The sequence below is a fragment of the Hemicordylus capensis genome, chromosome 1, assembly GCF_027244095.1.
Source record: "Hemicordylus capensis ecotype Gifberg chromosome 1, rHemCap1.1.pri, whole genome shotgun sequence".
Taxonomy (NCBI): Eukaryota; Metazoa; Chordata; class Lepidosauria; order Squamata; family Cordylidae; genus Hemicordylus; species Hemicordylus capensis.
Window position 1 is genome coordinate 131,265,015 of NC_069657.1, and position 23,731 is coordinate 131,288,745.

At 40.9% G+C, this 23,731-nt stretch overlaps 1 protein-coding gene across 1 annotated transcript in view; it reads right to left on the reverse strand.

The window, feature by feature from the left end:
- Positions 1-194: 194 nt before the first annotated feature.
- The window catches only part of LOC128323920 (mucin-5B-like), a 79,418-nt gene continuing 55,881 nt past the window's right edge, over positions 195-23,731 (reverse strand). The window contains exons 33-49 of the mRNA XM_053247898.1: positions 21,472-21,637; positions 20,946-21,187; positions 20,335-20,518; positions 19,550-19,760; positions 18,224-18,411; positions 16,030-16,102; positions 13,850-13,956; positions 13,056-13,087; positions 11,903-12,080; positions 10,748-10,852; positions 9,688-9,731; positions 6,874-6,996; positions 6,638-6,733; positions 5,001-5,129; positions 3,612-3,660; positions 2,810-2,921; positions 195-1,047 (exon numbers count right to left, since the gene is read on the reverse strand). Coding sequence (XP_053103873.1) covers positions 867-1,047; positions 2,810-2,921; positions 3,612-3,660; positions 5,001-5,129; positions 6,638-6,733; positions 6,874-6,996; positions 9,688-9,731; positions 10,748-10,852; positions 11,903-12,080; positions 13,056-13,087; positions 13,850-13,956; positions 16,030-16,102; positions 18,224-18,411; positions 19,550-19,760; positions 20,335-20,518; positions 20,946-21,187; positions 21,472-21,637 — 2,220 coding nt within the window. The 3' untranslated portion in view covers positions 195-866. The remainder of the gene's footprint in view (positions 1,048-2,809; positions 2,922-3,611; positions 3,661-5,000; positions 5,130-6,637; positions 6,734-6,873; positions 6,997-9,687; positions 9,732-10,747; positions 10,853-11,902; positions 12,081-13,055; positions 13,088-13,849; positions 13,957-16,029; positions 16,103-18,223; positions 18,412-19,549; positions 19,761-20,334; positions 20,519-20,945; positions 21,188-21,471; positions 21,638-23,731) is intronic.

Below are 23,731 nucleotides of genomic sequence, written 5' to 3' on the forward strand. Positions count from 1 at the left end.
TATAGAAAACCCCAGTGGATTCACATAGCTTTTTGATCAAACTAAGTGGGACACAACATGTATCTCTTGCTGCACAGTTCAAACACAAAACCAACGTGGACATATCGTGTAGTTGTAAGGAAACTAAATTAAAACCACAACATATGCCCCTTGCTTCTCAGTTCTCATGAAAACAGCAGTGGTCAGAATTGAAACATGCTTACAATTTTTTATTAATCTTAAGAAACAGAGATACATAAGGAAGCAGCTGTATTTTTGCTAGTCAGGTGACTGTTGATACTGTACAAAAGAACGCTTCTTCAGAAAATGATGCTTAGTATTAGAAATGGCTGTAGCCACAAATAAATAGCAAAGCACAGAAAAAAGTATGAGAGTTTGGTTTTCAATACAAATGTTCTATATCACTATCATCCTTTATTGTATTTTTAAGGTTCCTTGGTGGATTTTCTGAATACACTCATTCTGCAAACAGCTAGCTGGAATGGCTGGGCTTTCTTAAATAGTAAAAAGGACATTAATTTGTTAGGCGGTGGACCAAGAAAAAGCCACTACTGACTGTTCCAGGGACATAGTGAGAGATATTAAAAAGCCAGTTCACAGTGATAACAGGGTAAAGTTTCAGACTTCTCCACTCTGAATTGATATTGTTTTAAACATAAAATAAAATAACTGATATTTAGTTATTCTAGGACTTCAAAATCTCTATATGAAAAAAAAAAGGCATGACAATAGTTGAAAGCCAAAGAGTCAAGCTGCAGCAGATGTACAGATCATTTCTTCTTTGTGGTGACTGCTTTTAGTTGCTTTAGAGCTTGTTGGAGTCTTTATGATGGGATGGATGCATACTCTTCTTCTCTTTCCCCTAGCTAAACTGGGATTGTGGTTCCCGGGATGCATGCAGTCATGCACTGGCACTCGTCCACATAGATGTAGTCATAATTGATGCTGCTGCCATCCTGGCACGTCAAGGTCACCTCTTCCCTGTGGCTCTTGAGCTCCTGGCAGCAGGTACATTTGTGCTGCATTGCCTTTGCCTCACTGGAATATCTGTCCAGGAGAACAAAGTTAAATTAGACGCTTTCCATAAAAGGTAACTGTGCCACACAGGCTCACTGAAGGATCTCACTGTTCCCAGCGTGGAGATATGAGATTCCAATGATAGAGACAGAAATTCCCTTCTGCTCTAAATGCTAGTAGAAATTCACTCATATGCTCTTTGAAAAGAGGTCTCTGATGTTATTAGCACATTTTCACATTTATTTAAGGGTATAATTTCATTGACAATTTAATCAGCAACATGATACAAAATCAAGGGAAACCAAAGCACCTTGGAAGAATGAAGGGAAGGGTCTACACAGTAAGCTTTCCTTATTTGTGGTTCAGGGGTGGAGCTATAATTGAGCTGATAGGTTCAAAGAAGCCAGGCCCCCAGCTCCTCCCCTATTTACTTCCTTATCTCCCTCACTCCGAGGGGCTGCCAGGGAGAGGGGTGAACACAGGCCTCCTCTCCCCTAGCTACGCTCCTGTTGGGTTCATGTTTTAGTGCAAAACCAGAAGGTGTACGAGAATAGGAAGTAGTTTCAGGGAAATACAGATATAATTTGGACTAGTTTTGACACTCCAGCTTCACATCTTCCTCTGCACAGTCTGGGATTCTCCAGATCTGCCACAGGGAGGGAGGGATGATCAGTGTGGTATGAAGTTAGCAGGTAACTCCAGCTAACTGAACAAAGAGACACTTTTTAAAGTGGTGATTATCTTATATTTATTATGATGATTATTATTTATTCAATTTCTATACCACCCTTCCAAAAATGGCTCAGGGCGGTTTACACAGAAAAATAATAAATAAATAAGATGGCTCCCTGTCCCCAAAGGGCTCACAATCTAAAAAGAAACATAAGATAGACACAGTCACTGGAGGTACTGTGCTGGGGGTGGATAGGGGCAGTTACTCTCCCCCTGTTAAAGGAAAGAGAATCACCAGGTTTAAAGGTGCCTCTTTGCCATGTTAGCAGGTTTATTTAGCAGAGGGAGAGAAATTTTCCCTATCCAGCATCCCTCCAATGGCTGTTACTGGTGCCAAACGTATGTTTCTTTTTAGATTGTGAGCCTTTTGGGTACAGGGGGCCATCTTATTTATGTATTGTTTATTTTTCTATGTAAACCACTTTAAGAACTTTGGTTGGAGCGGTATATAAAAATTCATAGTAGTAGTATGTGCATGAGAACCATGTAGCTCTGAGTGCAACCTAAATGCCCAATTATTGCACCTAAATGCACAAGTATCTAAACTGGAAGAGCAGTCTCATCTGCATACAACTTGCTTACTGATTAATAAGAATGAATAAAACATTGCTCTATCTTTGTTTCTTTTCTGACATTAGAGGTAAATTTTAATCATTCTACATTCAAAATTTTAATCATCAGTACTATCTAAAGTGGTGTAAAAGAGTAGAATCAGGACTTTAGTGTGCATCACTTGTGTATTCACTGCCAGTCACTTTTACAATACTTAATGATTGTCTTTCTGAAACTGACTTTTGGCATAGGGAATGCTATGTTAAATGGTGCAGCAAACACAAGTGAGAAGGACACTGATGTAATGGTAGAGTGTAATCAGAAGCCCCACATAATGTGGTATATTCAGATACAGGAGTCAACACACTCAGCAGGAGGAGTTATACTTTCACAGGCAAATGAATCTCACTGTGAGTGCCTAGGTAATTCTGTCCTCAATGCCACTTGAATATCTCAATAGGAAGTGAATAAATGGATAGGAAAGAGCATTAATGGACTTATCACTTACACTGAAGAACTTGGACAAGCTCCTTCACAGTATGTCATTTCTACAACTTCAGAAGATATGCACTCATTTTGACGGATAAGAGTTGGATTCTTTCGAACTTTGCAGTCTTTCACTTAAACAAGAAAGAGGAAAGTCAAAAACCATCACATCTTGTCTTCATATTCACTGCTGTGGATAATGTATTTCTTTGGCAATATATTAAGCCTCAGGAGAAAAAGGTATACCAGCACAATTCTCCTCAAATATTTGAGAAAAGGCAGAAAGGAGTATGCACTTAGAAGCCAAATCATGCCATCCAGACCTTATCTTTGAGGGCAGTACGGTTGCTTACTCCCTCCTTAGACGCTTTTGGTGGCTTCAGTAACATACCCTAGGGGTATTGTGATATAAGTGGCATTATGTTTTTGTCTTAAAACTGTGTTGTATGTTCTATTCTATTTCCTTGTTGTGCTGGTCATAGACTGTAATAAACCTTGAACTGAACTGAACTACAGTTGCTTACAAGTTATTGTTTTGCAACCCTGATCTCTCACCCTTAGGTCTTCAGTAATTGATAGCATTATAACTTAGTGTTCGTTATGGGAATTTTCTTGATATTTTTGAACAACCATGTTCTGCTGCTCTTGCTTGGGTAGAGTCAATGCAATGTGAAGGTTTCAGCAAAAAATGGGCAAGGGATGGCTGAAAAATCTTCAACCAAAGTAAAGTTGGAATTCGATAGGCTGAGAATTGTTTAATCACGCCTCATAACATGTCCCACTAATCTCCACTCCTTTTGTTGAAGAAACACATTTTTACTTACATGGTTTGCATGTTTTACAGCAGCCATCAGGAGCGAGCTCAATTTCATTCTTTGAAGCAGAAACAATAACAAAAAATCTCTATTACTGATGGATGCCAAGTCAGGAATGTTAGAATTGAGTTTGGATTGTATCTTTAGCAATATAAATGCTACACAATGAACATGTAATGAAAGCACTGTATTGGTTGCATACTTTGTTTAAATCTCATTATCTTTACAGAGGTTTAATCATAATTGGCAGGTTATGAACCCCTTTCTAATTGCCATTCCTAGCTCTCATCTGAAAAGCCACAAATATTTTCAGTGAGCCAACAGGTGCAATTTTTTTTAAGCAGAAGCTTCTACAGGAGGATTTTTTTTTTTAAAGTATATCCCATCTCAACTATAAGTTCAAAATGGCTGGACAGATAGAAGATAATTTCTGGATACTAATATCAACCAAACATACAACTGCCTGATCTCTGCTCCACTTCCTATAAAGACTAGCAAATCTAGGAGCACTTTGGAGGGACCTTTCCAAAGTGGAGTGATTTGCTTTGGAGCACAATTCTTTGCAAAACGAATGCACTCCCCTAATCCGTATGGGACTTTTAATTCTGATTCACAAGTGATATTTCCTAGCCCTACTAGCTGGAGACTCTAAGGCTTGAAGCTGGTTAAGGATCACCTGTGATCCCTTTTAATAAGTAGATGTTGCCAGCTAGCCATGCTTCATGTATCAAGGCTTTCATACATATATTATAAAATATGAATATGCAACAAAGAGTTCCTCTTACTGCACCTGTACTAACAAACAAGGACAGGGTGTTGAGACTGTGACTCATGTTCTTTTATACTGTTTATTTTATAGAGATATTCATATTTCTCTTATCTCCCCCACCCCCGCTTATCAAACATCCCTGTTAGAATGGATGAGGGATATACATCCTTTTTACTAGCTGATTGCTGTGCATCTATAACACTGTGAGTGGCAAAATTTAGTGCGGTCACATGCAAGATTAGGTCTGAGCCGGTTTGAGTTATTGGTATTATGAAGACCTTGACATTATGTCTTTTTTGCACTATTTGTATTATATTTACTGTGTTGTGTATTGTTTTTGTGTTTTGGGGTCAATGACCATAATAAAGCATACTACTACCACCACCACCACCACCACCACTACCACCACCACCACACAAGTGAGCAATATATGCAGGAAGAGATCTGAGAAAGAGTTTTCTCATAGTTTTGCATCATTGGTGATAGTGATTGCACACAATCTTTTGTGGTAAGTATATTGTCTTAGCCTGAACAAAGTCAAACAAGAAAGAGTTAAGAATGGAATTATTGTTCATTCTTTGATAGCAGTTTAGTAAATACTTGATAGTAGTTTAGTAAATATAACTTACAGGATCACACTCCTTTGGATCAAAGAAGGGGCATTTTATTGTAACGTTGACTAAAACAAGTTCGTTTTCAATTTCCTCACATTCGTATCGACTGCAGTTGTTAGTTTCTGACTGCCAGATATCACCAGGCTGTTGTTATGAATAATAATTAAAGAGAGAGATGGAGAGAGAGAGAGGCAGCATGACTATGTTTATTTGCAAGCTTCAGCATAGGAAATGTACTTTATAAATCCCCATCACCAATTTCTTTTAGCAACCTAGGTTTCCCTCCCTATGCTCTCCCAATGGCTCATGGTATGTTACAAATTACCCTAACACCCATCTTCATAGTATGGACACAATTCCAAACATACTCACTTGGTATGTAGGTTCTGTTAGGTTACACCCAAATAAACGGATTTAGGATCAGTTCGTATGAGGCAGATGAAGCTGAAAGATAGTTACTTGTCCCAGGCCTACCCACCCTGTAAGCTTCATGGACAAGTGATATTTGAAACTGCATGGCTTGACATCCAAATCCAGCAGACCATGGGTATAACTGACGAGAGAGTGCAGGTGTAGAGCTCTAACTGACTAAGACTGCTCAATTAGGTCACTCTAAATTCATTCTAGCCTTGTGGGTTGCCTATGGCTATAAGGAACCACTTCTGCACCTTGCCCTACTGACTGAGGCTAGTTCAGCTAAACTGGTCTCACTGGACTCAGCCCAGCCCAAACTGAGTTCCTAATAATTCCACACTGTGGCTCCACAGTACCAAAAACCAAACAAAAAAACAAAAAGAACAAAAACAAAACCCGTCCCCCAAAAACAATTCCAGATAAATACTTAAAATAAGCCTCCAAAGTTCCACAAAAAGGACCTCAGTCTAAGGAGCACTTGAAACAAGCTGCTGCTACCACACCATCTTGTGCGCCCGCCCATTTCCATCAGAGTCCATTAAAAACACATTGTACACATAATTGGATGAGAGTGGCTATGGACTACTGGTTCAGACAGCCCCAGTGTGGAGATGATTTAGAACTGGAGTTAATATGCCTGGGTTTGCTCTATGGCAACTGAGATATCAGGTTATTAACGGAGTGACCTATGACCTCACTTTTCAACAGTATGGATAGACAGGATGGGAGAGGCATTCATTTTATCTTTTATCTGCCTTTTTCTCAAGAGATTCTCAGGAACAATGTGGATGTGACATGGGGAGCTGTAGTGGGCAGGGGGAGTCCCTGGGAACAGGGTGCAGCAAGCACCTATGTGAGCAGAGGTCTGCAAGCAGTAGGTGCCTCTGCACAATTTTCATGGATCACCCATCTCCCACTGCAGCTCCCTGCACCACATCCCATACTTTCCCCCAGGGCTTCCCAACCCCAGGAACAACTTGACAGGTGGGTAGTGTTTGTGTGTGTGTGTGTGCGTGTGTGTGCGTGTGCGTGCTCAGGGAGCTGCCCTAGGGAGAAGGGGGCAGGGAAGATTAAGTGCATGAGTGCTGTTGTACTCACACTCCCTAAGCTACAATCAAATGAAGACTGCAGGCAAAATGGGCATTTAGCAGCTCCAGCCATTGCACTTGTGCTACTTAGGATACAACCCATTGTAAACTGGTAAAGAAAGTGCAAGAAGAGTGAGAAGATAAGTTTACCTTAAGCAACTCAGTGGTGTCATTAAATCTGACAATGCAAGCCACCTGGATGCACTTCCCACAACACTGTCCAGCCTCTGCCTGGTACTCGTAACCCTGTTTGGTAGACAGTAACAGTTAGTAGTACATGGGATCTGTGGGAGAGGCAGCCATTTGTAATAGCTTTGTACAAATGTTAACACATTTGTAATAGCTTGAAAATAAGCAGGAACAGGGAAACAGACACTTCTGCTTACCTTTGGACAGGCTGTATCACATGTAACTGGTGTACACTTTACAAAGTAGGAGTCTGGGTTCTCTCCAGAACTACAGGTGCATGTTTCACAAGAACCACTTGGAACAGGAATGGGCGTTTCAGGCTGCGAGAAGTCAAGGAATAGTCAATCTTTTTAGAAGCAAGTGAAGCACATAAATAACTTTGCCAAACCATTAATCACATGATTAAACATTCCTACCATCCAAAGTGCTCTTCAGTTCTTAGTGCCATTTCAGGCACTTACAGGAATTCCTATTATAGTCCACATAAACAGTTAGGAAATTGATGGGTGAATTATACTGACATGTCCAAGGCCACTTAAGCGGGTTCAGGACTGAGCATAGAATTGAACCCACATCTTTAACGACCCCATACAAGGTACTATCTAAGGGACAGTATCCTGTATGAACTGAGAATTTTCACACTGGAAGTTAATTCACACTTTGTGGAAATTGTGTTTGCCAGTCACACCAATGGTACATCTGGGTTTCCCCCATAAAGAATGTAAAGCATGATGAGTAGATGCACATCCCTAATAAGAATGCCAACGTTGTTGGTTTTTTACCAGCCTCTGCTGCTGTGTCTTTAATAGCTTTATCTGCAGACATCAGCAGGTAATAATGCTTATCTCCATACCATGAAAAGTGTCACTTTTTGATTTCTGCAATTAATCTGCTAAAAAAGGCACAAAAACTGACTAGGCTAGTTTTTCCTAGGGGTAACTGTAGTCCATCAACTGTGGACACTCCTTAGCACATGTACCTGTGAGTTCCGAAAGGCTTATCTGCTCCTCACACATTACTATGAGAAACAATGATGTCATGTCAATGTAGCGGAAGCAAACATGATAGCCACATAAATTATGAAGCAGTTATAAAACACTAGGGCTTACCAGGAAGCTTACTTCCTGGAATACTTCCTAGCACACTTAACAGGAAGCAAGTCAGTAGCTGGTGGGATGAGAAAAGCTACTCAAAGTGGTCCCATTGAAATTAAAAGGACAAATGGCCTAGCTTTGAGTAGCTTTTCTCATCCCATCAACCACTGAGGCCTATGTATTGAAGCATGTTGAAGATTAGACTCTGGACCAGTCACATTTCTCTCAGCCTAACCTATTTCACAGGGTTGTTGTGAGGAGAAACTTAAGTATGCAGTACACCACTCTGGGCTCCTTGGAGGAAGAGGGGAATATAAATGTAAATAAATAAATAAATAAGATATCTAGTAACCTAATTGTGCCCTTTGAATTATTAGAATTATCTAGAGAGGAAACAGTGGTGCACAAAGACCTAAAATTAATGACAGAAAAGTCACTATGAATGAAAACTACCCATTCTTGGAAAATAGGAAACAGTGGTTTTGAGTTGAATGACTTAATAGCTGCATTTGTATGTAACATTAAGCTGGAGTTGAAGGGGCCTCTGGTTGAAATTTGTGTACACTGAATGTGTGTAACAGCAGTTCAGACTGAGAATCTACCTGCAGTTTCCTTCCCCAGATTCCAATTTATACTTTCAATGTGTAGTGAGTTCCAGCTCCTAATTCCAGTTCTGCGGTGCCAGTGTTGCGTCCAAACGTGGCACCACAATCCCAATCTGTGGCAACCAGAGTTGAAGGAGGAAGCTCTTCCCTTGCTCTGGCTGCAATTGGTTGCCGGGACTGTCCTTCAGTCCAGAAGGAAGCCCACGAAGCCAGTTCCCCCTCCTCCTTCCATGACTGCAGTTTGCCTCCCGTCCATTACATGCAAATGTGGACAGGAAAGCAGGGGGAGTGGGGAGCCAAACTGCGGATCCATTGGAACCACGATTCCATGTTATGTGAACATGCAGCCAATGTTTCACAGAGACACTGCATGTAGCAGAAGGAGCAGTCTATTAGGAATCATGTTCTTGTGTTAGTGGAGCAGTCATTCATTTAAAATGGCTATTTAATAATTTGCCCTATTGGACACTAAAGTGTAAGTGGCAAAGAGATTAGTAATACTTGCACTTTTACTCAATATTGCTGGCACAGAAAGTGTTTTTTCACCAAAGTATTTGAAAAGGGTGTTTCATTTTTTAAAGGTACAGGAGACCCTTGAATACCACAGAGGTAATGTTAGTGGAAAGTTCCACAAAGGTTGAAACCGTGACTCTGGAGTATTAGGCATAACTCCAACATGGGGCTAGGGTCCTTAGTTGGCCTGTGGAGTTAGCTGTGGAGTTAGCTGGCATGTGGGGTTAGTTATTTAAATTTTAAACCTCCACACACTCCAGCTGAGAAGCATGCAGGCTGCTCCAGGTTTGTTTTGTTTTTTAAAGTTTGAATATTCACTCTTGTGTCCCAGCTAAGAAGTGGGTGAGAGCGGATATTTAAACTTCAAACCTCCCAGAACAGCCTGCGTGTCATCTGAGAAGCATGCAGGCTGCTCAGGGGATGGTGGTTAATTTTAAATATCCACTCTCATGCTGAGCAGATATGTAATGCCCCACACCCCCAGAGCAACCTGTGTTCTTCTCAGTTGGGACATGTGGAGGTTTAAAGAGTGGATTATTTCACTGTGGACCTCCTGGAGCAGACTGCACCCTACAAATCAGCTGGTTTGCAGGCTGCTCCAAGAACAGTAGTACTGTGTGTCGATTTAGTCAGCGAGGATATTAGAAAGGAGTTTTCCTAAATCGAGAATCCATGAATGACCTGCGATTACAAAATTGGTATACAGGGAAGTTGCCCGTGAATGGGTGAAACTGTGGGAAATGAACCCACAAAATTCAAGGGCCTTCCGTGCTGAAAAGTATAACATTAGTATTCTTACCTGGTAAACTGTTCCATTGACCACACAGACATCTGGGATTGGTTCTGAAAATCGAAACAACCAATTCATTTAAATTTTGGAAAGGGGAAAAAATGCTGCCTCCCATCCTCTGCCTGTCCAAAAGGCAGATGGCAGGGAAGGAGGAGCATCAGGAAGCAATTAAACTTGTGTTCTGCTGCTCCAGTTTCTTTGCGGGTCAGATTTGGTAAGGAAGAGGAGAAATAGCCATGGGGTGGCTATCGCTGCAACCACCAGCTAAAGAGGGTGGACTTTGCCCCCAAGGGTTAGATTGGAAATTCCTGACCCAGCCATTGCAGGCCTTTGCAAGGCCACAGGCATCCTTCCCTCTTTGTACTGGGCCCCAGCAGAGCCTTGCCAGGGTTACATTGGGAGTACCGGGGTCGGGGGCTGCTGGCAATCCTCCTTCCTCATGCAGTGCCCTGGCAGATCCTTGTGGGGTTGGATTGGGATCCTATCATCCAGCCACTGCTGGACTCTGCAAGGGCTCTATGGTTGCCAGCAGTCCCCCACATTGTGTGGTGGCTGTGCTGCTCCTGTTGTGTGGTAGCCTCCCTGGCTTCCCAGGCAGTGCTCATTGCAGTCAGCAGCATGCATGGTAAGGCAGGAAAGGTGGATGGGTGGATGGATGGAGGGGCAGCTTTGGAACTTGGGTTAAGGAGAAGAGGCTGCTTGTTACAAGGCGTGACGAGGCAAACAACTTCCTCTTCTCAACCCATGCCCTATTTAAATGCTTCAGGGCTGGGGGTGGGCACGGTGAGGTGATATTTTGCTCTGTGACGCAGGTGCTCAATTCCTTGGCTGTTCTTGACTTAACATGCATTCTAGAATGTGTTTTCAGGATCCAGAATGTATTTCAGGGTAGTGAATGTGCGTTTTCAACCCACTTCATCAAACGCTTAGATTGCTATGTCTTTGTTCAGCCTAAATTAATTTTTGTATACTCCCCCTATATTTTCTCTTTTTACATCTCTCTTTTTACATCCTTTGGCACATGTACTCATAATGCCCAAGAATGCATGCCCGAATGGCCTGTACTTACCACATGTGATGCTGGCACAGCAGGCTCCTTCAGAATAGACTGAGACTAACTTGTATCCAGGTTCACAAGTTTTATTCTTGTTGGAGCAGGCACTAACATTGCATTCTGTGAAATAGTCAGAAAGAAGAAAAAGCTAAACAAGTAGGCTAGAATCCCAATCTTGAACAGTTGAGTCAGCATAGCTTCCTGTGATGCTAGCACAAAACCTGCGCAATGCTGGTAATTGAGGATTGGTGAGTGCCACTGCTCCGGTCCAGGAGTAGATATGCTCCATCTCAAGCATGTAGCACAGCTAGCCTAAGTATTAGGTTGTAAGCTAAGAACAGGTGGCTTTCCAATTTCCCTCTTTTAGACTAACAGCCCAATCCTAGCTATGCTTTTCTGAAAGTCCCATTGAGTTCAAAGGGCCTTACTCAAGTAAATCTGCACAGAATTGCAGCCTTGTTATGGTAAAGTTGCTTGAGCATATGATCAGGTGAGCAGCAACATATGAATCCTGAAAGATTTTGGCTTGCTGTATTCTCTGCTTATCAAACTTGCGGCCAAGCCATTCAATGGCTGTTAGTAGAGTTCATTTTCTATCACCTGTCAGACAGCCAGTCCAATAAGGGAAAATATTACATACAACTCTTGGCACCTCTATAAAATTTAGAAGGCTAACCTAGTCTTCTACAGCAAGGGTTCCCAAACCTGAGTCCTCAGATGTTCTTGGACAACAATTTCCATCACCCCCATCCACAATGGCCAAGCGCCATGATGGGACTTGTAGTGCAGCAACATCTGGGGACCCAAGGCTGGGAATCCATGAGCTATATCATCATCATCATCTTACATACTAGCTGTGAATTAGTGGGCACTCAATCACTAGCTGGTGGTTAAGTGCCTACTGGAAGCAAAATACACTCACCTGGAAATTAAGTAGTGGTTTCTTAAAAAAATGGGGGGGATTCTCTAGGCATGCAGAAGTGAATAAATTAATAGAAAAGGGCAAAACAATATAACAAGCATGTTCAGTAGTCTGCAAGAACTTTGGCATGTTGAAGGCATCAGTATCAGTTGGAAGGAGGCAAACTGGCCTTCATCCAAGAGTCACGCCCCCCCCCCCCCGCATTCTGCTGCATGTCCCACTTGCATATATTAATAGCAAATACATACGGCATTGAATAACTGGACAGCATGGGTCTTCTGCTGTCAGCACAGGGACAGGTATGAACCCTTCCTCCTCACATCTGTCTGGTTCAGGTGTCTGACAGACCACTGGCTTACACTGTACATTCAGAGACAACTGGTCACAGACACACTCTTTACAGTTGCTCTTCCATTTGTCACCAGGCTGTAAAACAAAGAAGAAAACCTACTTAAAACGGTAGCAGTGACACTTATGATGTGCTTCTTTGTCACTTATTAGGCCTTAAAGAAAAGGCCACATTTCTTATTAAGCCTTCTGTAATAACAAACTTAACTGTACAATACGCGTTGGACCACAGCCATATCTAACAAATTGGATGGAGGGAGATATTATTATAAGATTGAAAGCTTTTGGGGGGATATGGCTGTAAAGGAGCTTCTCCAATTACATGGCGCAGAACCTTCCTTTCTAGTTATAGAGATAAAGAATATAACTGTGGTGTTTAAGGAATCCATCCTTCGATCCAGGCCAGCTTTTGAAGAATGCTTTAGGTTAGTTACAACCTAGTCCAGTCCTAGACTGGGGGTGGAGCAGACAGTGAACAAGCAGGAGAGCAGGCTGGGTTGTTTGCCATACCAACTAAGGAACTTCCTTTGGCAAACTCGTAATGCATTGGTTTTACTTTACTGCCTGGTCACAATCTTTAGATTCTACAGTAACCAACAACAACAAAAAATATTTATATACCGCTTTTCAACAAAAGCTTCCAAAGTGGTTTACTTAGAAAATAAATAAATAAATAAATAAATAAATAAATAAATAAATAAATAAGATGGCTCCCTGTCCCTAAAGGGCTCACAATCTAAACAGAAACACAAGATAGACACCAGCAACAGCCACTGGAAATACTCTGAAAATATACAGCTTTTTGTAAGATAATCATAATCTTGAATATATCTGAGCAAGTGTTTACTCCATGCAGACAGTCTCCTACCATCCCTCTGAAATATCTTTCCTTCTTCTAAACTCTGCAGTAAAGCCCCCGTTTGATAAAGCAGTCTAGGGCTGATAATAGTAGTGGGCAGGGTAGGCCCATGTGGGGGCCAGTTATTGGTCTCTTGTTAAATCTAGAGCCCAAAGGCATTTATCTGTGTCGCCCATCCACTGGCAACTACTCACCAGTTTGGGCAATCCATCTGGTCCCACACAAGCTGCAAGAAATAAAGGGATAAGAATTCACACCATTCCTTAATTGCAGATATAGATCAATGTTGATACAATTTTACATAAAAACATTTTTTTTATTAAAAAAAATTCATACAAATTTGGTCCCGTGTTCCTAATAATTTGCTTTTTAAAATTGCAGATACAGAATTCCTATACAATGCATTGGTAAATTAGCATTTTAGAAAATGGTCACGTTTGTTAGAATTTGTTCACTCCTGCTTCGTTAGAGCCAAGGGATGTTGTGCAGAAATTTATGCTGGATTGTATTTAGTATTTTAAGGTGAGTGAGCAATGTAAGCAGTTTTGCTACAAGATGGATTTCTATATAACTCTTTTAAAGTTATTTATAAATGTGTCTCTGTGTGATGAAATCAGGGTATAAGCACAGCAGTACCACATTAGTTTTCAGCAGATATTTCACATAGTGGTAAAACTTGGTTTCACCACACAGATGTGCATTTATGGATAACCCCAGGAGAAATGCAGAAAAACTGCACCTCATGGTGTCACAGCTTCTTGATGTTTGTGCCACTTTTGGCATGGACACTGCAGAATGGCCACCTATTTAATTACTGGCAGTATGAATATCGCTAAATTGCAAAATCACTAACCAGACTAAGGAAAGTATTATGAAGGGTTAAAATTACACATGCCTTACAAGGCTGATTTTACAAGCCATCTTTAATGATGTGCCTGCCAACAGATGAACTTGTCATAATTGTTCCACCATCAAAAGAAAAACTTACCACATCCTGGCCATGGGACACAGATGTCAGTGTATGAATTGAACAGGATTTTGCCCTCAGGACAGAAGCATCCTTCAGTAACATGTTCAGTAACATTGTTAGCTTGTCTGCAAGGAGAAGTGAAATAGATATTAACATTTTCAATTTTGCAATCAAGAGCTTTTATAGCATTAAGAGTAACAAACATATAAAGGCTTGTCTTTGAAAGAAAACATATTTTTATAATGGGTTCTTTCTGCACAAAAGAAAATTGGCACTTTGAGAAAAGGTAAACACAAAATTAAGAGTCTTGGGTTCCTGAATGGGTCCCAAAAATACAGAGAATAACTTATTCCCTAGCATGATGAAAGGTGCAAGAACAGGCATTGGTTTATACCTCAATAGGGAACTGTTCAGGAGGAAAAAGTCTAAGGATGATTAGATAGTAAGGCAATCTTGCTCAAAGCTGCTTAGATGTCATGCAGGGGCTGAGCATCCAGCCTTATAGGCTGCACATGCTCCGTGCAGGCATAATTTGAGAGTTTCTAGGGCAAATCCAGCCCCAAACCTGAGCTCTGAGACCTCTCACATCAGTCTTGGTTTGATGTGAGAAGCCACAGAAGGAGGTGTAGAGGGGAAACAACCTTCAAAATGGCTATCATCTCTTTCATAAAGCAGATATCAAGGATCAGAATCGAGGAAGAATCCCTTCTGGAGTGCATAATGAAGATCACGGTAATGTGTGGAATGGTTATCCTGGCCGTAGTTCTTTTCATGATTTCTCAGGTCGAGGCTGTGGCCAGAGGTGCTTTTTATCAGCTTTGACTGACACACTTGCTGTGGCAGTTTTTGGAGGGAAATGATCTAAAAACAGTGGTACATATGCTGCTAACCTCCAGACTTGACTACTGAAATGCACTATATGTATGACTGCCTTTATATGTAGTCCAGAAACTTCAGTTGGTACAAAATGCAGCAGCCAGGTTGGTCTAATACTGAGAGGGAAAGCCCTTAGTTAGCTCTTGCCTGTTGGCTCGGCATCTGGTGGGCCACTGTATGAAACAGGATACTAGACTGGATGGGCCTTGGGCCTCATCCAGCAGGGCTGCTTATGTCTCTGAGGCAAGCCAAAGAGACCATATCATTCCTATTTTAAAAGCATTACACTGGTCATATGTTTACAGTTCATATGTTTCCAGGCAAAATTTAAAGTGCTGGCAATTACCTATGAAGCCCTAAATGGCTTGAGCTCAGAGTATTAAAGCAGGGCATTTATTGGCTTGGACCCAGGATCCAGGTGCCTTCTGCTTCAGGATCCCCACGGCTCATTAAGATCTTCTGGAGAGGTTCGCTTGCGGTTGCCACTAGCTCAACTAGGCCTGGCCGTTTCCATAGCCAGCCCAAGATTTTGGAGCAAACTCCCTGTTGTGGCAGAAGCTTCACCGTCTCCAGCCGCCTTAAAAAGAGCTCTCAAGATGCACGTGTCCAAGCCTTCTGTCAGTTGTAGGTGGCTGTTGTTATATTGTTTTAACTGGTATTAATTGTTTGGTTTTAATCTGTAGTTTATTGTTTTATTTTTTTCTGTAAACCATGAGGAGACATTTGTTTGTGGCAGCATAGAAATGAAAACAAACAAAGGAATACACATTTCCAGAGGTATCAGGAGAAAAGGGGCAGCCTCATGTTCTATGAAGATACAGTATTCTAGAATAAGATACATGATTAGTTTTTTGGCCCAGTGATTTAGAATAAGGAATAATGCCTTAAGCGAAGAGCTGCCTCTTAGAATAAGGTAGAACTGAAAGACCTATCAGCAAATAATGTATTTATCGAAAATAATGTATTTATATACAAATAACATATAATGTTCTTGTAAAACTCAGACTGGCTAGAATCCTGATTGGTTTTCATTATTTTTTGAAAAAAGGATATGAAATCAATACCCATACGTAGGTAGGACTTTGTCTTTTAACTTAACACTAATTAATACAACGTCCTCTATCAATTAACACACTACATTATTCATTGCTGCCATGTTTGGGACTTGACTCGGCAAATCAAGATGTCAACTAAAGTTAAAACACATCAATAATATTCAAGCAAAAGACATATTTTTCATACTGGTTTCCTATCTGAAAACAGACATGGGTGTGCCTATTAAAATGCATTAATATAGAACTAATGATTTGACTTATTCCTACCCTTTATCATCACAGGTGGCAGGATGAATAGGACCACATGCATCGTACACCTTGTCTTTCGGGCAATAGTATGCTGTAAATAAGAAAATAAAAATGTATAGTAAAGAAAAAGGCTAAAACACTCGGCCTTCTGAAGGCAGAATGCATTGCATATAGTTTCATCATGCTTTTCCCGAGGACTGACTGTGAGGAGGGGAGGGGATGGAAGGGGATGTTTAACCCGCTCCTTACGAGTGTTTCAACTGCTCCAAATCACACACCCCCCAGCTGCTTTTAATTCTCAAGAGTGAAAGATACAGAGCCCCCTGAAACTCTATCCTGATTGTTCAAAGGTTTTGATGATTGAATTGTAAGTATTCACAGAGCCTGTTCTCACGAGCAACCAAGACTTGGCTGCCCCTGAGAACCGCTGGGAGCCACACGGATCCTGTGGCACTGCAGTGCCAAACCCAGTGCCGAAGCCTGGTTCTTAGCCGAGGTTAAGAGCGCAAATGCGCCCTTAACCCAGCTGCCGGGATCATGTGACCTGCTTGCAGCTCGTGCTGAGTGCAGTCCCCTAAACAACAACAACAACAAAAACCCAGTGCACTGCGTTCAGCACATGGTGCATTCTGAGATAGTCGGAGGCTAGGATAATGAGTCCTGGCCTCTGTTGCTCCATGTCGCTCCCTGCAGCTCAGGTCATGTGGGCGCACAGTTTGTGCACAGCAGAGCTAAGAAGAGTCGTCTGGGGCAGGGTTTCTCAACGTGTGGGTCCCCAGATGTTATTGGACTTCACCTCCCATAATCCCCAGCTCCAGTGGCCTTTGGTTGGGAATTATGGGAGTTGAAGTCCAATTACATCTGGGGACCCACACGTTGAGAGAATCCCTGGTCTGGGGGAAGGTAGGTTGAGCTCTGCCTTCCTGCCTGGCCATGTGCGCAGTCATGTGAATAGCCCCATAGTTTCTTATTTTGACAATTTACTGGATTAGGGAACTACTTGACCTGAACCCATTATAATAGTTAATGAATTATTTTTAAGTTTAAAACATGAGTTTTATAAAATAACGTATTCTGGTTTGTTATGATATTGGGTTTGTTTTGATACTGCCTAGGGCAGGAAAGAGAGGATCCTTATCTTTGTTTTATATAGAATATTCACAATTCACCTGCATATTGTACAGAAACATAAATTTTCAGCAACATATTTTTATTTCTCCCTTTTCTGAAGAGAATTTCCAACAAGCGCATAAACAAGACTAGCAACACAGTAGGGAATTAACCACTACAATTATTATTATTATTATTATTATTATTAATATCCCGCTCTTCCTCCAAGGAGCCCAGGGTGGTGTACTACACACTTGAGTTTCTCTTTCACAACAACCCTGTGAAATAGGTTAGGCTGAGAGAGAAGTGACTGGCCCAGAGTCACCCAGCTAGATTCATGGCTGAATGGGGATTTGAATGCAGGTTTCCCTGGTCCTAGTCCAGCACTCTAACCACTACACCACGCTGGCTCTTATTAACTAAAACCATTAAGCCCACTTTAAAATCAGGAGAGGCCCTAAAAAGGTGTAAAACACTTTCCCATGTACACAGGGAAGAAATGAATTTCCTTGCAGCCCCTCACAACACATCAGGTGTCACTCTGAAGGGTTCCTTGATGTTTTGGAGTGGTTTTGGTGGGGCATGAAGGGCTGCAATGGAAAGAGATGTCTGAAAAGCTCTGGTGCACATGGAATCCTGGCTTACAAAAGTGTATGTTCATATTGGGGGATACGTTATCCAACTGAAGTGCAGAAATTGGAATTCAGAGAAACTTTGCTGCCATGTTAGCATAAGTTTCTCGCCCTCAAAATTGCAGGGCGAAAATGTGAAACATGGCTGAGGAGAGATCCTAAATGTTAGGACTTTGGTGGGAGTAGGCCCATGGCTTGACACCTATAGATTTTGCTCTCAGTGCCTACAACCCCCTCTTCCTGCCTTACATTCTCAGCTGTTGCCAAAAATGACAGTCATTGTGGAAATAAAAAAATGGAATAAAACATGCAAATAAAATTAACCTGTGCCTATTTGCTGGCTTTTAATTTTTAATTTTTGATCTTTTTACACAATTTTGAGTGAGCGATTAGTTTATGCATCAATTCTTGCATGATAAACAGTTATTTTCTTTAAGATAAGCAAAAGTATGTCTTCTCATTCTACTTACCGCATTTCCCTTCGGTTTCATTTCTCCAGTCACTACAAAAACCTTTAGCTGTGCAAAGGGAAGCATATGTCTCCACATGGTAACATGTCTGGGATTCATTGGTGTCATTGGTGCTCTGACATGCTTCAGAGAGGCAGGCATTATAGAATACTGTGGGAGGCAGAACTTTATGGCAGGCTGCAAAGGTACTTTAAACACAGAAGAAGACGTGGTGAGCAATGGTTTGTGAATAGTTTAAGTTCAGATTTTCCAATATGAAATTGCAAAAGCAAGGATAATCTTTTTGGCCAAGATTTACATTTTGTAATGACATTAATCCAAGGAAGATCAGCTAAGTGTTTTATCTTTGACTGAACTAATAATTGTATATTGTTGCAATATTACCATTCTTTCAATATACAAGGAAATTATTGAAGATAGTTAGGTATCTAGAACAAACATGCTTAGCATTATTTATGTAGCAAAGGCAAGACATGAATGCATGATCTTAGAAAACAGAGTAACATATCTTTGCTGTCATGTCTGTGTAATCTCTTTCAGTGGTGACGACTGGGCGGCTATTTTGTATTATGTGCCTGTAACCCTGTGTGTGTGTGTGTGTGTGTGTGTGTGTGTGTGCAGCCCTCTGTTGGATGGGGAGTGCACTGCATTATTTTTTGGCCCTGGTGAGTTGCTGTAGGAGAAAGAATTCATTCTCTGTAACAGAGTTCTAAGAACAGACTGTGAAGAAAGAAGTCGGAGATCTTGAGAGAAGAAATAAGGGTATGAAGAGTTTGGGACAAGAAGAGAAAGGGCAAATTGAAACTATTTGAAAAAGAAAAGAGAAAAGAAGCTTTCTGCTCTCAAGCATCAGGGGTTCAACCACAGAGTCAGCAACAGGAGCCAAGGAGACTGGGGCCTAGAACTGCAGAGGAGCTTGAGGATCTGCTGCTTCGCTTTGTGGATTGCAGTATTTGTGAGACTCCTGTGTTTTGTTTGTTCTGTTCTGTTCTATTTTGTTTGCTTCCACCAAATAGCCACCTTTTGAGGGAATTGGTGTTTTTGTTTATTTAGATACATATATGTATTATATGTGTAAAATGTGCATTTGTTTAAGATGATTTACAAATATTAGTGTTTTTTACAGCTTATTAATTTATTTTCATTTGCCTCTAAATTCATTTTAATGTTGGTCTCTGGAGTGTGGATTCTGGGAGAAATAGGTGAGGTTTACCTGTGCATCGGAGGTGGTGGTGGTTTTTTTTTTTTTTTTTTTTTAATTAAAGCTGTCAGAGAATGGTTTGCTCTGTGGGAGGCAAGTGCTTGGAAAAGCTGGGTTTCACTTACTCGCTCACAATCAGTTCACACAGTGGAGATACGCAGGGTGCAAGTGTTGTGCTTGTCACAGGTGAACTTGACACAGTTGGTGCCCGTGTCCCTTCACAATAGGGCTTGGTCTCATCATAAACCTTCCAGGAGGAAGCCATTTCTGAGCAAGAGGAAGCTTCATGGCCACTGGGCAGGCGGCAGTCATCTGACTGGTCATTTGAACAAACCCCTGGGAGAGGAGAAGGATCATATTGTAATTGTGCTGAATATACGATGTTACAAATGTTCTATGCACATTACATATGCCTGCATGAATGGCACTGAAACCATGGAGCTGGTTTAAAAGTTTTATCACCATTTGAGTGTGTTTTTAAATGAGCATAATATGCATATTATGCTTCCTGCTTCTGGATATGAACAAATGAAGCTGCCTTAAGCCAAGCCAGAGCATTGCTCCATCTGGCCCGGGACAGTATCTACTCTGACTGACTGCAGCTTTTCAAAGTCTTTCCCAGGCTTAGGATCCTTTACTGGAGATACCAGGAACTGAATAATGAAATTTATATGCACATAGTAGTTGCCCTGTGCTTGAACTGTGATCCTGCCCTCATTGTCATTCTTCTTTCTTTATCATCATGTTTATAATTATGTGCATGGTCTTACATAATTTGTTTTGAAGGGATGGCCTTGTGGGAAAGGATTCGAAACACTTGGATGTTTATGTCAGGCAGGAAGATGGAAGCGCCACCTACTGGCTGGTCATATTACAGCACATTTCCACACAGTTTATTCCCTTTACTTACCACACTGGCCTTCTGTGTTGTGTTGAAACATTTGGAATGGGAGTTTTATTGTGAAGGTGAGTCCATCAAAAGAAATAAAAGCCTGGATGTCGAGGATGTTAACACTCATGGAAGTACCAGCACTGTTAACTAAAATACCATCCTTGCTGAAGCTTCCATTGACTACTTTTTTGTTGAAAATAACCTAAAAACAGAGTTTAAAGCTTAAATTGGGCTCATATATAAATCTGGAAAATAAGGTCAGGTATCTAAGAAGATACTAAAACAATGCCATGCTTAGCAAGAAATGAAAGAGACATTGCATACTCTTAGAAAACAGTAACATATATTTGCTGTTGTGACAATAACTACATGTCATTGGATGTGCTCATAACACAAAAATACATGATGGATGTGTTCAGGTAATTTAGCGGAATGACACTTCAGTCCTAAATACAGTCCACAAAATGGGATTAGAGTACAGGGTTAAACAGAACTATGCTTCAGAACAGCCACATCCCCATGATAGTTATGCCACAACCTTTAGCTCGTTTATATGGTCTGTAGTGTAATTTTGACTGTTTGCTATTATGATTGGCAGTTATACAGCTTGAGTACTGATGCCACATTACCTTGTTAGTTCTTATTCCTTCATGTATTTGGCTACTTAGTACTATTTGTATAGAATTGTAATTTACAATGATGGATCTAGAACAGGATTGAGCATTACAGAAGCCATTGTCAACCAAAACACTGAAGTTTCCTTTTCCAGCCACAATCTCTTTCACCAGGATATAGGTACAATCATCAAAGAAGGTGTAAGAAGTGCCATCAAAAGTCATATATTGAGAATTGTCCCAGCCATTGCAAATACCTACAAGGGAGAAACAAAAGATCAAAAACTGTTCACCTGGAGAGCCGTCCTGGCCAAATTTAAGCCAATAGAAATTTATACTGCAAAATCATTAGAGGCATCGTGCTATTCCATCTATTAATTTTGAAGGGTTGGATACTATTGTGGAACAACCATAAGAAAGTATGGGTATCTATATATGTATGTATACAACATAATACAAATATAAGTAAGTAAGTAAAGTATCTCAGCCTTTTATTCTACAGTATGCATATTTTATCTTCTTGTCCAGTTATTTTACTTACATTCGCACTCATATTTGATACAGCCATCCTTGTCTTCTATTTTTATAGGTGAGAGTCCACTTGCACATGTTATCTTCTCTTCATGTGGCAGAGGCACCATAACAATTCTGTTGTTTCCTTCACAAATAGCCATAGTGCAGTTATTTAACATCCAAGTTTCATTGAACTGGAAGAGAACCATAGGCAATTTATTCTAAGATGATTGTACTTGTAGTAAGATATCAGCTTTCTGTTTTAGAAAAGTGTGACCAACATGAATATTTGGAAATGAGATTTCTCCATATGTGACTATGTGGGATCAATAGCAAGAATTAGAGCCAGGTTTACAATCCAAAGAGATTGTGCCTGAGTGCTTGTTCACATGACAGCTGTCTGGTTCCCAGTGCAGCAGTGCTGCACACGCCAGGAACTGTGGGTCATGTCCTTGGAAAAACCATGTAACTTCTTTACTGGGATACGCCTGCACCAAGAGTGGAGATAAATAGTTTCTAAGGGAGTTGAAAGTGGAAAGTTGAAAGTGGTAAGAGAGAGGCATCATAGCAGCTGGTGTCCATAAACATGACTTTTGACTCACCGGTCAACAGATTTACAGATTTGTGAAACACTTCCATAACCTGAATACCCGTTTACTAACTAGAGTGTATAGTTGAATGAGTGTACATGCTATAGGTAGTGATGCCTTTCACATTTTACCTTCAGTACTGAAAAAATGATTGGTTGTTCTCCATCCTGAGAGTGAGAAGCTTGTTACTGGCCCAAATTGTTATATGCTGAGGCCCTAAGCTATGTCAAGCTTAAAAGGCCCCATAGCACTTCAAAAACACGAAACAAAAACCCCCACTATTCTAACAAAAACGACAATGAAAATAGAAATAGAAATACTTATTTTTACTTGGCAAAGATGCAACAAAAAGCTAATAATCTAGCAAAACAGTTATGTTCCGATAAGCCTTGTTTGCATTAGAAATACCTTTAAATTTAAAACCGCCCAGAGAATAAATAAAATAAATGAAAATACATTATGTACAGCATTAAATTTAAAATCAAATCAAATCGGAGGTTCCTCATGGGCCTCGTGAGGCTTTAAGCTTTAGCTTATTTAGCTTGTGCCTAAATCTGGCACTGCCAGTTATAGGAGACCTTCGTTATCTGTGGTTTCGTGGATTGCAGTTTTATGTATCCGTGGATGGGTCTGAGAGACCCAGTTTCTTTATCCATGGAATGAAATATAGGCAATTTTTGCTTATCCACGGTTCTTGTGTCTGGAAATGACTTCTAATGTAATTTCTGGTCACCATTTTGAAGCGCAGAGCCATTTTGTGGCTCTTTTTGTTAAATGCTAGGGCTGTGCATTGCATCTTTTTTGTTAAAAAAGATTTAGAACAAAAATTAAGAGGATTTGGGGGCATTCCTGGAGACACGGAGAACAAAGTACTGTGCGTTTCTACCCTTATTTTCTGCCCTCTCCCTGCTTTTTAAGTGTTGTTTTTTTCCAGAGCAAGGAACCTAACCCCCCTGCCCCAATTCGCATTGACTCAAGATTTTGTTATTCACAGTTTCCATATTTGCACTAATTGACAGGAACAACACATAACGAGAGCCACCAGTATACACTGCACAGCATTTGCTCATTCTGCCTTTGACCCTTTCATCTGTCTGGTTGGCAAAAAACAAAGCAGTCTGAATTCTAGGATGCATACAGGCTGTGGAAACTGAACATGCTTCGATAAGGCTCTAATCTTATTAAGGAGATCATGTGTGTATATGACCTATCCTAAATAGTGGTTAGATTTAGGCAGCACTATGGGCCTAAATCATATGCTTATTCAAGGCTGTCCACACTGAATTGCTTTCAGTGGGATTGTGTACTTGAATACTAGCGCTGTGCATTGCATCAGCCCAATAATTGGGTGTGAGGTGATGTAAGCCTTATTGGGGCATTTGTCATAGGAAATTATTCAGATGAAATGTATCTCAGACATTGGCACACAATTTGATGCAATACCAGATCACATCAGCATTGTATCAGATATTATTGTGGGGTGGGGTGGGGGGCTTTGTTAAAGAACTGGCCTCTCTGAAAAAATTGACCCCCTTCTGGGCAACCACAGTAGTGACATGTCCAATCCCTGCCTTCCCTTTCCTGGTCTCACCCTATAGTGTACCAGGAATGAAGCAATACCATGACTTTTCCTGATGCATTCATTACTGGTGGTCGGGGAGGGGAATGCCCATGTTCTGTAAATATAGGTTAGCCATT